The 12,691-nt window shown below is 44.8% G+C and overlaps 2 protein-coding genes across 2 annotated transcripts; both read left to right on the plus strand.

Annotated features, from left to right (window-relative positions):
• The first annotated feature begins 4,552 nt into the window (after positions 1-4,552).
• LOC104264308 (olfactory receptor 5AP2) lies at positions 4,553-7,643 on the plus strand. The gene is made up of 3 exons (XM_009821305.2): positions 4,553-5,471; positions 7,238-7,254; positions 7,521-7,643. Exons 1-3 carry the CDS (start codon positions 4,553-4,555, stop codon positions 7,641-7,643), a joined length of 1,059 nt encoding a protein of 352 aa, XP_009819607.2.
• Positions 7,326-11,742, plus strand: LOC104264306 (olfactory receptor 5J3). Its single transcript, XM_009821302.2, has 2 exons — positions 7,326-7,483; positions 10,790-11,742. The coding sequence occupies exon 2, from the start codon at positions 10,804-10,806 to the stop codon at positions 11,740-11,742; it is 939 nt and encodes a 312-aa protein (XP_009819604.2). The 5' UTR covers positions 7,326-7,483; positions 10,790-10,803.
• Positions 11,743-12,691: the final 949 nt, after the last annotated feature.

Raw genomic sequence — 12,691 nt, forward strand, 5'->3', positions numbered from 1 at the left:
TTAATCACATGGTGGGTCAATAACAACTGTTTCACCATTCATTGAACCATTGATGTTGTATTTCCCAGCCCTTTAAAGAGACTTTCTGCATAATTCACCAAGAATTTGCAGAAAGGAGATTGATATCAATATCCTGAAGGTCCCTCTGTCATCGTATTAAGAAACAAATAACTTCAGGTAAAAAATACAAGTAACCGACTTTGAAGTCAGGATAAACAATGATCTTGCTCAAGTAAATTTTCCACCCAGTCGATATTTCCTCGCACCCCCAAGAAAGAGGCACCTCTGAATGTCATTCACTTTGTTGCAAGACCGGTCTCTAAAGCAAATGACATGGCTCACACCCCAGAAATGCCCGTCTGTCTCCCAGCAAGGGAGATCTGTGTGCATGTATGAATTTTACAGCTATCTAGGATTATGGGATGAATCCACACAGTCCGTCCGAGCCTTTGAGAGCCACTCTATTGTAAGACCAGTTTTATATTTTACTTTACTTTATTTTATTTTGTTTTATTATATTTGTTTTATTTTATTTTATTTTATTTTATTTTATTTTATTTTATTTTATTTTATTTTATTTTATTATTCCTCCGTCATACATACATATATATGTATGATGGAGGAATAGAAAAATAATTGCATTTCTCCTAAAGGAAGTTTTCCAAAACACTTCTCAACAAAAGCACCTCAGAAGTCTCAGTGGATTAAACACAAGACTTAAAAAGCAATTGAAGCAGGCAGGCTAGACGGACCGAACAGATAAATGTCCTTGCAGTCTGTCATGAATTAATGTGAAGTAAGGAAGAAGTAAGAAGCGAGACCTCAACTGGTAAGGAAAAGGGGACATGCAGATTTGTTTTATAGCTGAACTTTAAGGTGATAAGTAATTTTAGGAGGATATATAATATCCCTGCAGAATATAATATATAATTCCTTGCAGGAAGCAAGAGGGAAGGAGAACGGCTTCCTCCTTCAGACATGAGGTCTGTAAAGATGAATTCGACTGTTCTTGGTTGTGTTTTTATTAGACAAGCCAAGAGGAGCTATTTTCTTCATGTCAGAGCAACAGATCAAGAGGAAAGGAAAATCACACGGCACACGAGTTTTTTGAAGGTTATAATACCAGTTATAATTTTTTACAATTTTTTGAAGGCTATAATATGAGGCAGCAGAAAAAATACCCCTTATAATATGTCTTTATCTCTGCAATGCTGGGGAATTCCATCTTGAGTAATTTTGTGATTCTACAGGTTTCTCTGCCGTGTTTTTGGCCCCTCCAGCTGCGTCAATAAAAGGTTGAGTTTTGTGGCATACAGCTAAATCCCATGCACTTCTTCCACCTTGGTACATAGCTTATTTGATTTTCCCTTATGAATATAAGCCAGGCTCATTAATGCCAGCTTTACACTGATTTACCTGCTGAGGACAGCAGAGAACATCTACGTGGCCGCATAACCTCTGTTAACCGCCTGATGTGAAGAGAGATGTGCTCCTTCCCAGACTCCAATAGCTGAGCTTGTGGGTGATGGGGCTGTAAATACGGTCCCTTGTGCTCTCCTGGGAGGAAGCCCCAGGGCTCCTCGTGGCAGGGCTTACCGGAACAAAAAAAAAAAGAAAAGAAAAAAAAAAAAAAAAGAAAGGGAAAAAAAAAAGGGGTGAAATGCAATTCTGAAAGCCATTGTGCTGCTTCAGGTATCTGAAAGTCATCACGTGGATGAGCCGTCACTGAGCGCAGATACACAGCGGCAGTGATGACCAGCTCACACGATGCTTCTGAGATACTTGTGGACCATGCAAAGGTTTCGGTCCGACCTTGCCGACAGAATGAAAATGAGTTTAGAGACATTTCAGATCTTTCAGAGGATCCCCAAATGGTTCACAAAGCACAACTGGCTCTATTTCTGGAGCTGCTGATGTCCTTCTGCGGACACTAGACAGCCCAGTTTTCCAGCAAGGGTGGGATCATCCACATTTAGCTACCTATGGCACGGATGTCCACACCTGAGCTGGTGACTCTCGGCTTCCACTGTTTTCAACGGTGAGAAATGGGCATTTTCAGCCAGTGACCAATCTCTCCCAGAGTGAACTAATAGGCTTTAATGGCCCTGACCAGCCTCACCTGGGGCCTCCATCCCCACCCTCTGCCCATTTGCCCATGAACTCTATTTAAGCTCAGCCCAGGGAGCTTGTTCCTCTCCTGTGTTATGCTAGAGGGGTGCTGGTTTCCAGTTTAGCAATAGGTGTGCCCACCTAGGGACTCCTTTGATCCACACCTTTGCTTGATCACGGACCTACCTAGCAATTGCTGAACCCAACCTTGACGAGGGGATTGACTTGGCTTGACCTTGGACCTGCCTCATCATCACCAACTTGCCTGATGGTCTGGAGTCTTGGTTGAATTTGGCCAAGGCCTCTGGGTCTACTCTACTTGCCTTGCTCAGGTACTGTGGGACGGTCCCCTGCACACTGTGGTGTTGCCCTTGGCTTGATTTAAAGAGCACAAGCCCCGGTGGCATTCCCCAGTCTCCAGGCAGAGTACAACCCCCCACCCTCTGCACCCAACAGCCTAGCCAGTGCTCACTCCTCTGCTAGTCTCTCTCCATTCAGACCATGTCCCTACATGGGTACCGCGGAAGATAGTATTCTCAGTGAGGGAAAGAGAGTAACAAATTTAACATTATATTCAAGTATTATTCTCTGGTCCTTAGTACCTCCTCCATTTCCTAATTCGATGTTAGAAAAATGGTCTTCAGTAGGTTGGCAATGTTTTGTTTTGGAAATGGGTGGAGTATCCTTTATGATTTTCAAGGCTTAGTAAAGATTGCTAAATCTTTCCAGCTTGAGTGTTTCCATAGCTATGAGATGCGTCTCTAGGAGATGTTATTTCTCAATAGCCTCACAGCAGTTTCTGATCTTGGTGTATTTGGGCTCCCAGAAGACAACCCATCCCAAGGGTTAAGGAGGTAATAGCTCCAGACCTTGAAATCATTAAGGGAACTTTCCAATTATACGTGAAGGGGAGAAAAAGCAAGAGTGATTGGCATGGGGTGATGTGCCCAAGGAGGCTGTTGGCAGCTTGTGCCAACCATCTAAGCTGGAAAGCAATAAATAGTGAAGACAAGAGCCTGTGGGAGACACAGCCTTACATGGACATCCAACACCATGTAGAATTAAAAACCAGGAGAAGAAAAGGAGACTCGGAATAAATTTGCTTCCCTGAAGCTCTGATTTATAAAGCAAGCTAGAAGGTGGAAAAATAAGTTTTTTTAATTAGGTCAGTGGTGATTCTGTGCAGTACACTCACACAGACAGGTAAGAGAGCTTTGATTAGAGGCAATGTCAAAGAAATGTAGCGGTGATTGTCATAAGAGCAAAAATTGCCATTTGTCTTTGCAAACTTCTCCTTTCCTACTGGTAAGAGCTATACTAGGACAAACATACATGTAGAGAAGAAATCTTTAGTACGCCGTATGTGTTTACCCTCTCCTCAGGCACAGTCCTTTTTGGGGGCTTAGGAATGATTTATGAGATGAGCACACACACTTTCAAGTGAGTTTCATAGGATATTGTCTAACTTTCTGTATTGTTACTTTTCTAGTTGGCCTCAGAAATAAAAAGGTGCGGATTCTGTCTGTCTTTTGAATGATCTCCTTGGAGAAATGAATAACAGAGGCAGGCGCAAAATAGTTCAGACCGAAAAAGGCTGGATCTTCTACAGGAAACCAGAAGAGGTGGCATCTCGGGTGCTTTTTTCTAAAAGGAAGTTTTACTTTCTAACCTTAATTTAGCATATTAATCAGTTGCTTGAAAGTACTTGGGAAGCTACTGCTTGCTTAAAATGTAAGTTAAATGATAGAAATAAAGGGAAGAGTACAATTTTTAGCAAGTCCATGTATTCTATGAGATGAGAGCAGTTGCTGAAATGCAGTTTATTCCCCAAAGTAGCCACTAACTTCGTTAGCAATCACTTATTTAAAAAAAAGCCCACGCCACATTATTTTTGTTTCTGTGCATTTAGAATAAGAAGTCCTGAGCAACAAATTAAAACCCTGAGCTACCTGGGATAATAAAAAGTCTCTGGGACATCATCAACCTGAAAAGCAGAGTGAACGCTAATATTCCTCTAGCTTGTGTATTATCAGAACAAATGTTAATGAATGTGAGCTGCTCCTCCCTCAACGTGGTGAAAACTGTGGACAGATGGAAACGATGCACATGGAGAAGACCATGGTAATGTCCAAGAGACAACTTGCCTTGTTGGTTTCATACTTCTTTCCTTGAAATCCGTACACGAAGGTAGAAGATACATTCAAAGCTTGGTTTAAGAGCTTGAATGGCAGATGTAGTCAGGAGACGTGGGTCCCTGCGTGGCCAGGTGGTTGTGGACCAACTAAGCGTCCTGCCAGGGTGTCTCACAGTGTTTCATTAGAAAATGGCTTCATTATCTACAGAGCACAGGATTGAAAACCACTAATAATTAAGCCAGAGATTAAGTCATCATAACTGATTTCATGGAAATCTCCTCCCTGCCCAAGAGCTGGGAGTCTCTTGCATGCTGATGGCTTGGGAAAACTGGACTACGGTGACAGAATTTGTTTTCAAGGAGTTCACGGATTGTGTCGACCTCCAAGTTACCCTCTTTGTGGTTTTCCTGCTCATCTACGTCATCACCGTGGTGGGAAACCTTGGCATCATTGCTGCAGTCTGGCTCGATTCCCAGCTTCAAACCCCCATGTACTACTTTCTCAGCAACTTGTCCTTCTTGGATCTGTGCTACTCCTCAGCTGTGACACCCAAAATGCTGCTGAACTTCTCATCAGAAAGGAAGACTATCTCTTTTGCTGGCTGTTTCGCACAGCTCTATTTCTACGCTGCTTTTGTAACCGTGGAGTGTTACCTCCTGGCCGTGATGGCGTACGATCGCTACGTTGCCATCTGCAACCCGCTGCGTTACCCCGTCGTCATGTCCCAGAAGGTCTGCATTTCCCTCCTGGCCGGGTCCTATGCGGTGGGGTTTTTTCATTCGGCGGTGTTCACGGGGTTTGCGCTGAGAGTGTCCTTCTGCGGCCCCAATGTCATTGACCACTTCTTCTGTGATGGACCACCGCTGTCAAAACTGGCCTGCTCTGATACTCGCCTCAACCAAGTGTTGCTACTTGCCTTCGGGGGCTTCAACGAGGTCACCACCATATCAGTCATCCTCATCTCCTATGGCTGCATCCTGTTCACCATCCTGAGGATGGGCTCTGTGCCGGGCAAGCGCAAAGCTTTTGGTACCTGTGCGTCCCACCTGGGGGTCGTCACCATCTTTTACGGGACCCTTCTCTTCATGTACCTGCGGCCCAGCTCCAGCTACTCCCTGGGCAGGGACAAAATCGTTTCCGTCTTTTACGCGGTGGTGACCCCCATGCTGAACCCCTTCATCTACAGCCTGAGGAACCAGGAGGTGAAGAGCGCTCTGAAGAGAGCAGTGGGGAGAAGAATTATTTCCCTGCTGAAGTGGTAAATGGTTTGACATTTGGGCAGTGAGGGGAATGGGGTCTGTGTTCTGGGGTCTTTTTGAAATCGGAGAGAAGCTGTGATAATTATTCTGTATATTATTGTCCATTTTGTAGTCTGGCTCTATCCGTGTGGGATTAATTTGTTATACATTCACCTCTAGATAGTGCATTTCATAACAGGAGAAATACGTACTCATTGAAGAACGACCAAAGGTCGATTTGTGAGGAAACATGCTGAAATGTCCAGATTGTTTCTGAATATTTGGAGGCAAGCACGTGCTGGGTTTTCTCACGGCCCTGCCATTCCTTAGGCAACCCCAAGTCACCTCTCTCTTGAAGGGAGATATGTTGACAAGGCTCAGCCCTGTAAAAATAACACATTTGTGAGATTTCTGCTGCAGACTTGGACCATTTTCTTCTTGGCTGTCTTTGGCCTGAGCCTACTCATGGTCACCCTCTCCTACAGTTTGGACATCATTCATCAGCGCAGTGGGCTACTTCTCTGTACCTCTTCCAGCCATGAGATGAAATCTACAGATTTAAGGTGAACTTCAGTGCTTCCAGGTAATCCCTGTGACAGATGGGAGCATGCAGGAGAACACACGGAGCAGACCAAGGAGGTTTGGATGGGAGAGGAGGAAACGTTTCCCTAAAGCTGCAGGAAACGGGGAAAATTGAGGAACTTCTCTGAATCCTCTTCTTCCACAATGACCCATCAAAGTATGTTCAAAGGCATTTAAAAATCTTTCTGTTGCACTTTAATCCTTCGAAATGCATTTTACAGTGAATAAAGACTTCAAATGATTTTGTTAATACACAACATTAAGTATTGGACAGTGACAGTTCCTAAATACTACTGTTTAGTGGAATTTTTCAGTACATATATTCAAACTTAAGGATGTACAGTAAAGCCATGGTGCATTAGTTGCAATAAACCTAATATTTCTAACTTTTTCTCTAATTTTCTCAAAGCATGTAGTTACTTGTATCTGAAAGACCATTAGCTGTGGGATGTAACTGGCCAAATTTGAAGTTTGATAGGTAAACATTAAATCTGACCTTAGTCTCCCTCCCTAGCAGGAACAAAAGACCATGATTCTTGTTAAAATAAACATGGGAAATGGCTTGGGTGAACTATGTTGCATAAAGACATAATGCAGCATGACTCTCTGACATATTTAACTTCAAGACATCTGAATTTAGCGTGGCTGAACCTACTCCAGCCTATGGGTCATGTCACTTCTGTATGTCAGATTTCAGTTTATATACTATTTTCACGGTGTTTTATTTGCAACTCCTCCTTTCCATTTCTACCTCCGTTATAAGAGGAAAATTAGTAGGCTGAAAATACCCTTCGATGCAGTGACATGCAACACGGCTGCATAGCTGATATAAGGGAGCTGAAGAATTCAGTGATAAACGTTTCAAAGGTTTATACTCGATTACCTGATAACTATTTGTGTAACTGCTTTCTACAAATTGTTCTTCCTTCTTTGCCATTCTTTTGTAAGCAGCAAAAGAAGTTTCTCTTGGAAATAACTGGAATGCATGTTTTTATTTACCTTTTCAAGAAAGAGGGGGTGTTTTGAGCTGTAGCTGGAGGATTGGTAATAAAGTGGGAACAAATGTGAATCAGTGGTGAAAGTGTTGGCACAGAAACTCCCCAAATATAAACCCTGCTGTTAAAATATTGCCCTTTGTAGAGCTACACCCAACCAAAACACCTGCGTTGCTCTTCTCTGTGAATAGTTGGGTTGGCTGGTGCGGGTGTTGGCTCCGCTCCCCGCTGCCATGGAAGGTTTCCTGAGGGGCTCCAGCTGCTCCTCCAGAAGCTCATGGGTTCCTGTAAGTCCTGTAGTGTTTCTTCCAGAGCCATCCCTTTGGCCAACTGAATCACACCGTTGGGGTTCACAGGCTGGAAGAGAAGCTGGGACACCTATAGCTCATGTGGAGGTCCATAGGGCAGGAGGACCTGGAGCAAGGTGAGCCCAAACCCATCCCACGTGTCCATCTCTCTAGGCTCCCAGTAATACTGATGGAGAGAACTTGTCTGTTCGTGTGACCATGTATGGGTCTCCTTTGGACATGGCAAATCCTCCTCCGGGCTACACTGAGCCTATTGATCCATCTAATTCCACCTGAGCTATCATAGGACATACGGACACAGGTCTGGCAGATATAGCACAAGATGTAGGGAGACTTGTGCCCTTTAGGGGAGTGGGAGGGGTGTATGGTGGGTCTCAGGTGGTCCTGGACACCCATTCCTGAACAGCTGCACCGCCACCTTCATCTCTGCTGACCGCAAGGAGAGCCTAGGTGGGTGGCTCGTATGTCTACGCTTGATGTTGTTGACAACTGAAATGAATAAATCCCATCTATGGATCAAAATGATCCAAATATGAACTGCTGTTTGTATGGCGACTCTATCCATGCTGTCAGTTTATCCTAAAGGCATGGGCTTCTATTATTTGAAGGGAAAAATTAGCTATACTGAAAGAAATAGTGCGGATTGTAGACTCCCAAAAATGTTCCAGACACTGAAAGAAGCTGGTATCTGCCGAGTGTTGAGCAGAGACAAATTACACTGAATTTACCATTAATTTTCTGCTGGCCAAAAAAAAAAAAGTTTGCAGGAAGAACTGGATTAGCAGCATCTTTTTTCAAAATAGGCTGTGATGAGATGGTTTTGACCTTGCAATAGAGGTGGAGCAGCAGGATGACCTGTCTCTCTGCAAAAGGGAGGAAAAAATGGGCAGCTGAGAGCTTCCTGGGAATACCTGGAGCACGGTAAAAAGGTTTCATGGACTGTCTATCAATCATGTTCGGACAGGTGGGTCCTGTATAGACCTCCCTGTTCTTAGCCATCAGGAGCCTGGAAGCCTTTCAGGCTCATTCATTGCCTGGAGGCTTGGGCCAGCCTTCATCTCCTGTAATCCCATCCAGCTGCTCCAGGCATCCATCCAGAGCTAATTACGACAGCCTAGGCTGCTTGCAATAAGTTTGTAAGATACTTGGAGTAAATTGCCCCACCTTCTCACCTCCCCCTTGATTTTCAGAGGGGCTTGTGAAGAATAACTTGTGCTTATTTGGATCTCTCCCTTTTCTGTCCCATGAGCCTGCCAAGTGTTGTGACAGGTCATTGATATTTGTGACAATAATTAGTACAGGATTTTGCGTCCTCCCGCAGACATCGCTAAGCCTTTATTAGCAGCTCAGACTTGTGGCTCTCACGGATTCTCCTGGTGGATCCAGCAGTATACAATCAAGATTCACTTCTATTAGAGACCCAAACTCTAGCCAAAACCATGACAGACACTTGCTCCCTGGGGAGGGGTGCCCGTTGCCCACGAAGACCTGCAGAGAGATGTATAAAAGCAACACGTTGCTGCAAGTGAGGAACTTCATCTGAGGAAAATACACTGGAGGCTCTCAAACGCTCAGGAGAGACATTCGTGTTTGTCTGGAGGCTAGGAGGATGGCTTCGAGGGTTAGTCCCCCAAATTTACTGTGCAAACATCCTGAGCCTGTAGCGTCAACCAAAGTGGAAGAGACCTCGCAGGTGGTAAGAGGAGGTGACCCCATCCACAGGGAGGTGTGACCATTCCCCGAATGGTCCAGGTGAGCTCTGCTGGGACGACCCTGCTCTGGTATAAATCACTGCAGCAACGCTACCTTTGGGGAGGCTGCTCTGATTTACACCGGGTAAAGGTTTGCTCCTCTGTGTTGGTTAAAGAAGATGAAACGTTTCTGCTGGGATGCACTTAGGATGTGCTCCAGTATTTCGAATACAGAAGATCAGAAATCATGGTGCTTATGGTATGTTTAGGGAGCCGGGCAGAAGAGAGGAGAACACTCTCAAGGAAAGATTAACCCACCCACTGACCCTGAAATAAAGTGATATTCACTTTAAAAAGTAAAGAATGTTTCTATAAAGAAATATTCTGCTGATGGAGAATGGTTCTTCAATGAGTCTTCTGATCCTGGCGCTCATCTGGTGGGGTAAGACTTTGATTCTCATCTTTAATTCTGTAAAGATTTAATTGTTTTATTCTGAACCTTCATGTTATCAGGGAGAGAAACCTGTATTTCACAATTTCATTGGGGCGAGCAGCTTAACTAGGTGCCTAAACTTAGGCAACCGGAGTCGAGTGCGTTTGGCTCAGCACAGCTCCGTGGTCTGTGTGACTTTATATTCCAGGCCAGCATCGTGGATCCCACTTTTGTCTGGGCTTAGGCAGTACGTTACAGCTGGTCCATGCTCATGAACGCTCACAGCTATCTCCTGCTACTGGAAACCTGATTTACAGAAGTGATTTATCTCCCAGTCCACTTCTGGAAATACAAAGCATGATTAGAGTCATCAGCATATCGTGGTTGTTCATGGGGACCTTGACACCACGGCTAGTACCTTTGCTCTGAATGTCATGGGGAGATCAAGACAGATTTTATGGTGTTTAGTCTGTTAATTGTATATTCTCTGAATTGTACTGAGGAAATGTTTGATGCTTACCCCAGTTCAGAGTAACAGCTTTGGACCCAAATTTTGTTCATGGTCTCCCTGGCTTCATCTCCCCAAGGTTTCTGAGACTGTAATATTCAACTCCTCATGTCCTGGATGAGTTTTAGGATCATGCAACACCCCTTTCCTCTCTCCCTCCCCACTTCCCGACAAATTAAAGACTTTTTTTTTTCCTCGCCTCAGTGCCTTTTCCAAAACCAACAAAGGAAATTACTTTTACTCCAAGCTATTACAATTATAGCCAGAAGCCACTGCTAAAAGCAGAGCTGTCTTGTTCTGGGCACCTTATCATGATCGGTTTGAAATGAGGAGGAAGGGAAATAAATGTGGAGAAAAACTTAATCACAGGAGGTCAGGGGCAGAGCTGATGATTCGGTCTGTGCCACCTGAATCCCTACCTGCTGTTATACCCCTCGATCTCATCAAACTGTAGGTATCAAAGTGGGATTCTGCGATACAGATGAACCTGCCCGAAGGTCTGCCCACAGTCAGAAAGTGAGAGACCCTCCGCGGTAACTCGCTGCGGGTGGGGAAGGTGTTTGGGAAGGCTGGGATGCTCTCCCTTCAGAAGGGACCTCCTCTTCCCTTGGACTGTAAAGGAGGACAAGCTCAGTGCAGTCCATCCCACTCTAGCTCCCTAGAAATGACCGGGCCGGGGCGCCCTGGCTGCACGGGGTGTAAATTAATCAAGTTATCCCATTTCAGTTCAAATAAATAAAGGCACGGTTTCCACTGTCGGATATTTTCAGGCTCTCATCTTCCTTGGTAGACCCGAAGCCCTGAATGGCAGAGCAGAATCACACCTCGGTGGCAGAGTTCATTCTCGAGGGCTTGAGTGACCAAGCGGAGATGGAGGCAGTCCTCTTTGTCCTGTTGCTGCTCATCTACACCGTCACCCTTTTGGGCAACGCGGGGATTATCGTAGTCATCCGAGGTGACCCACGGCTCCACACATCCATGTACTTCTTCCTTGGCAGCCTCTCTGTTGTTGATATCTGCTTCTCCTCTGTGATTGCCCCCAGGACCTTGGTGAACTTCCTATCAGAGAGGAAGATCATTTCCTTCGCTGGCTGCATGGGCCAAGCCGCCTTCTACATCGTCTTCGTGACGACTGAGTGTTTCCTGCTGGCCGTCATGGCATACGACCGGTACGTGGCCATCTGTAACCCCCTGCTCTATTCCTCTGTTATGACTTGGAGGTTGTGCATGTGGCTGGTGGTGGGGTCCTACATCGGGGGTGTCCTGAACTCCATCATACAGATGATCTTCATCATTAGGCTGCCCTTCTGCAGCTCCAATGTCATCAACCACTTCTTCTGCGACGTTCCTCCCCTCCTGGCTCTGTCCTGTGCCAGCACCTACGTCAACGAGATGATCCTCTTCTCCTTGGCTGGCGTCATTGAGCTCAGCACCATCTCCACCATCCTGGTCTCCTACATCTTCATCTCCTCTGCCATCCTGAGGATCCGTTCAGCTGAAGGCAGGCAAAAAGCCTTCTCCACCTGCGCGTCCCACCTGACAGTGGTGACCATGTTGTATGGGACGACAATCTTCATGTATTTACGCCCCAGCTCTAGTTACTCCCTGAACACTGACAAAGTGGTCTCCATCTTCTACACAGTGGTGATTCCCATGCTGAACCCCCTCATCTACAGCCTGAGGAACAAGGAGGTGAAGGATGCTCTGAGGAGAACAGCAGAGAGAATCACAGTCAGGCTCTGAACCCTCCTCAATAAAACCCGATACGGGATTTCTCTCCGAGGCTGTGGAGCCTCCGCCCATGGAGATATTCAGAAGTTGCCTGGATGAGGCCATGAGCAACCTGATGTGGCTGTGAAGTCAGCCCTGCTTTCAGTGGGACATGGAACAATTTTTCATCAGAAAGAAGATCTAGGAGGTCTCTGGTGCTATGAATGGCAAGTTATACACATATATACACATATGCATGTGTGTACATATAAAAATACAATATTAAATATATATTATACTATATATTTATATAGAATGCAATATATTCTTGTGTTAAATGTGTATGCCAACACATGTTACTGATTTTTCTTGTCACTCCCTAGCCTCAATTTAGCTGGGGTCTCAATGATTTATGGGCTGGGTCAGGAAGGCAGCTCCTGCGAGAAGCTCTTCCTAGGAAGGATGGAAACACAAGGTCTAAATGGATAAACTTTGAGATTTTAACGCAGTTAGAGGCTGATGGGATATGGTGAATAAGCCAAGTGAATGAAATATAAATTCTTAAATAGGTCTGTCTTTGAAACCAGGCTGCTGAGTTAAATTGCAGGGTTGAATTGGTCTTTGTCGCTTCTTTTAGGCAACCATACACCTTTGTCCTTTCATGTCCCCCCCCCCAGTTTCTGCCTTTCAAAGACTTGAAACAAAGCTCTAATTAGTTTTCTAATTTATGCCCACAGCGGTTTGCTAAAAACAAAGACAATAATATTATCAGTAGAGTTTGCATCCAGAGATTTGCACTTCGGCATGAGGCAGTGGGGAAAAGGAATTAAAAAAAAAACAAAGAAAAAAACAGAAAAAAGGGAAAAAACCCAAACACCCTGAAACAAAAAAAAAATTGAGGGTAATAATAAACCCTAGTCTTTATTTCTTATGCAAGAAGTAATTCCTGCCAGAAATTGCAGCCCCCCCTTTCACCATATTC

The sequence above is a fragment of the Gavia stellata genome, chromosome 17 (genome assembly GCF_030936135.1).
Source record: "Gavia stellata isolate bGavSte3 chromosome 17, bGavSte3.hap2, whole genome shotgun sequence".
NCBI classification, from domain to species: domain Eukaryota; kingdom Metazoa; phylum Chordata; class Aves; order Gaviiformes; family Gaviidae; genus Gavia; species Gavia stellata.

Coding starts and splice junctions, on each gene's coding strand:
- LOC104264306 (XM_009821302.2), top strand. CDS start 10,804: ATGGCAGAGCAGAATCACACCTCGGTGGCAGAGTTCATTCTCGAGGGC.
- LOC104264308 (XM_009821305.2), top strand. CDS start 4,553: ATGCTGATGGCTTGGGAAAACTGGACTACGGTGACAGAATTTGTTTTC.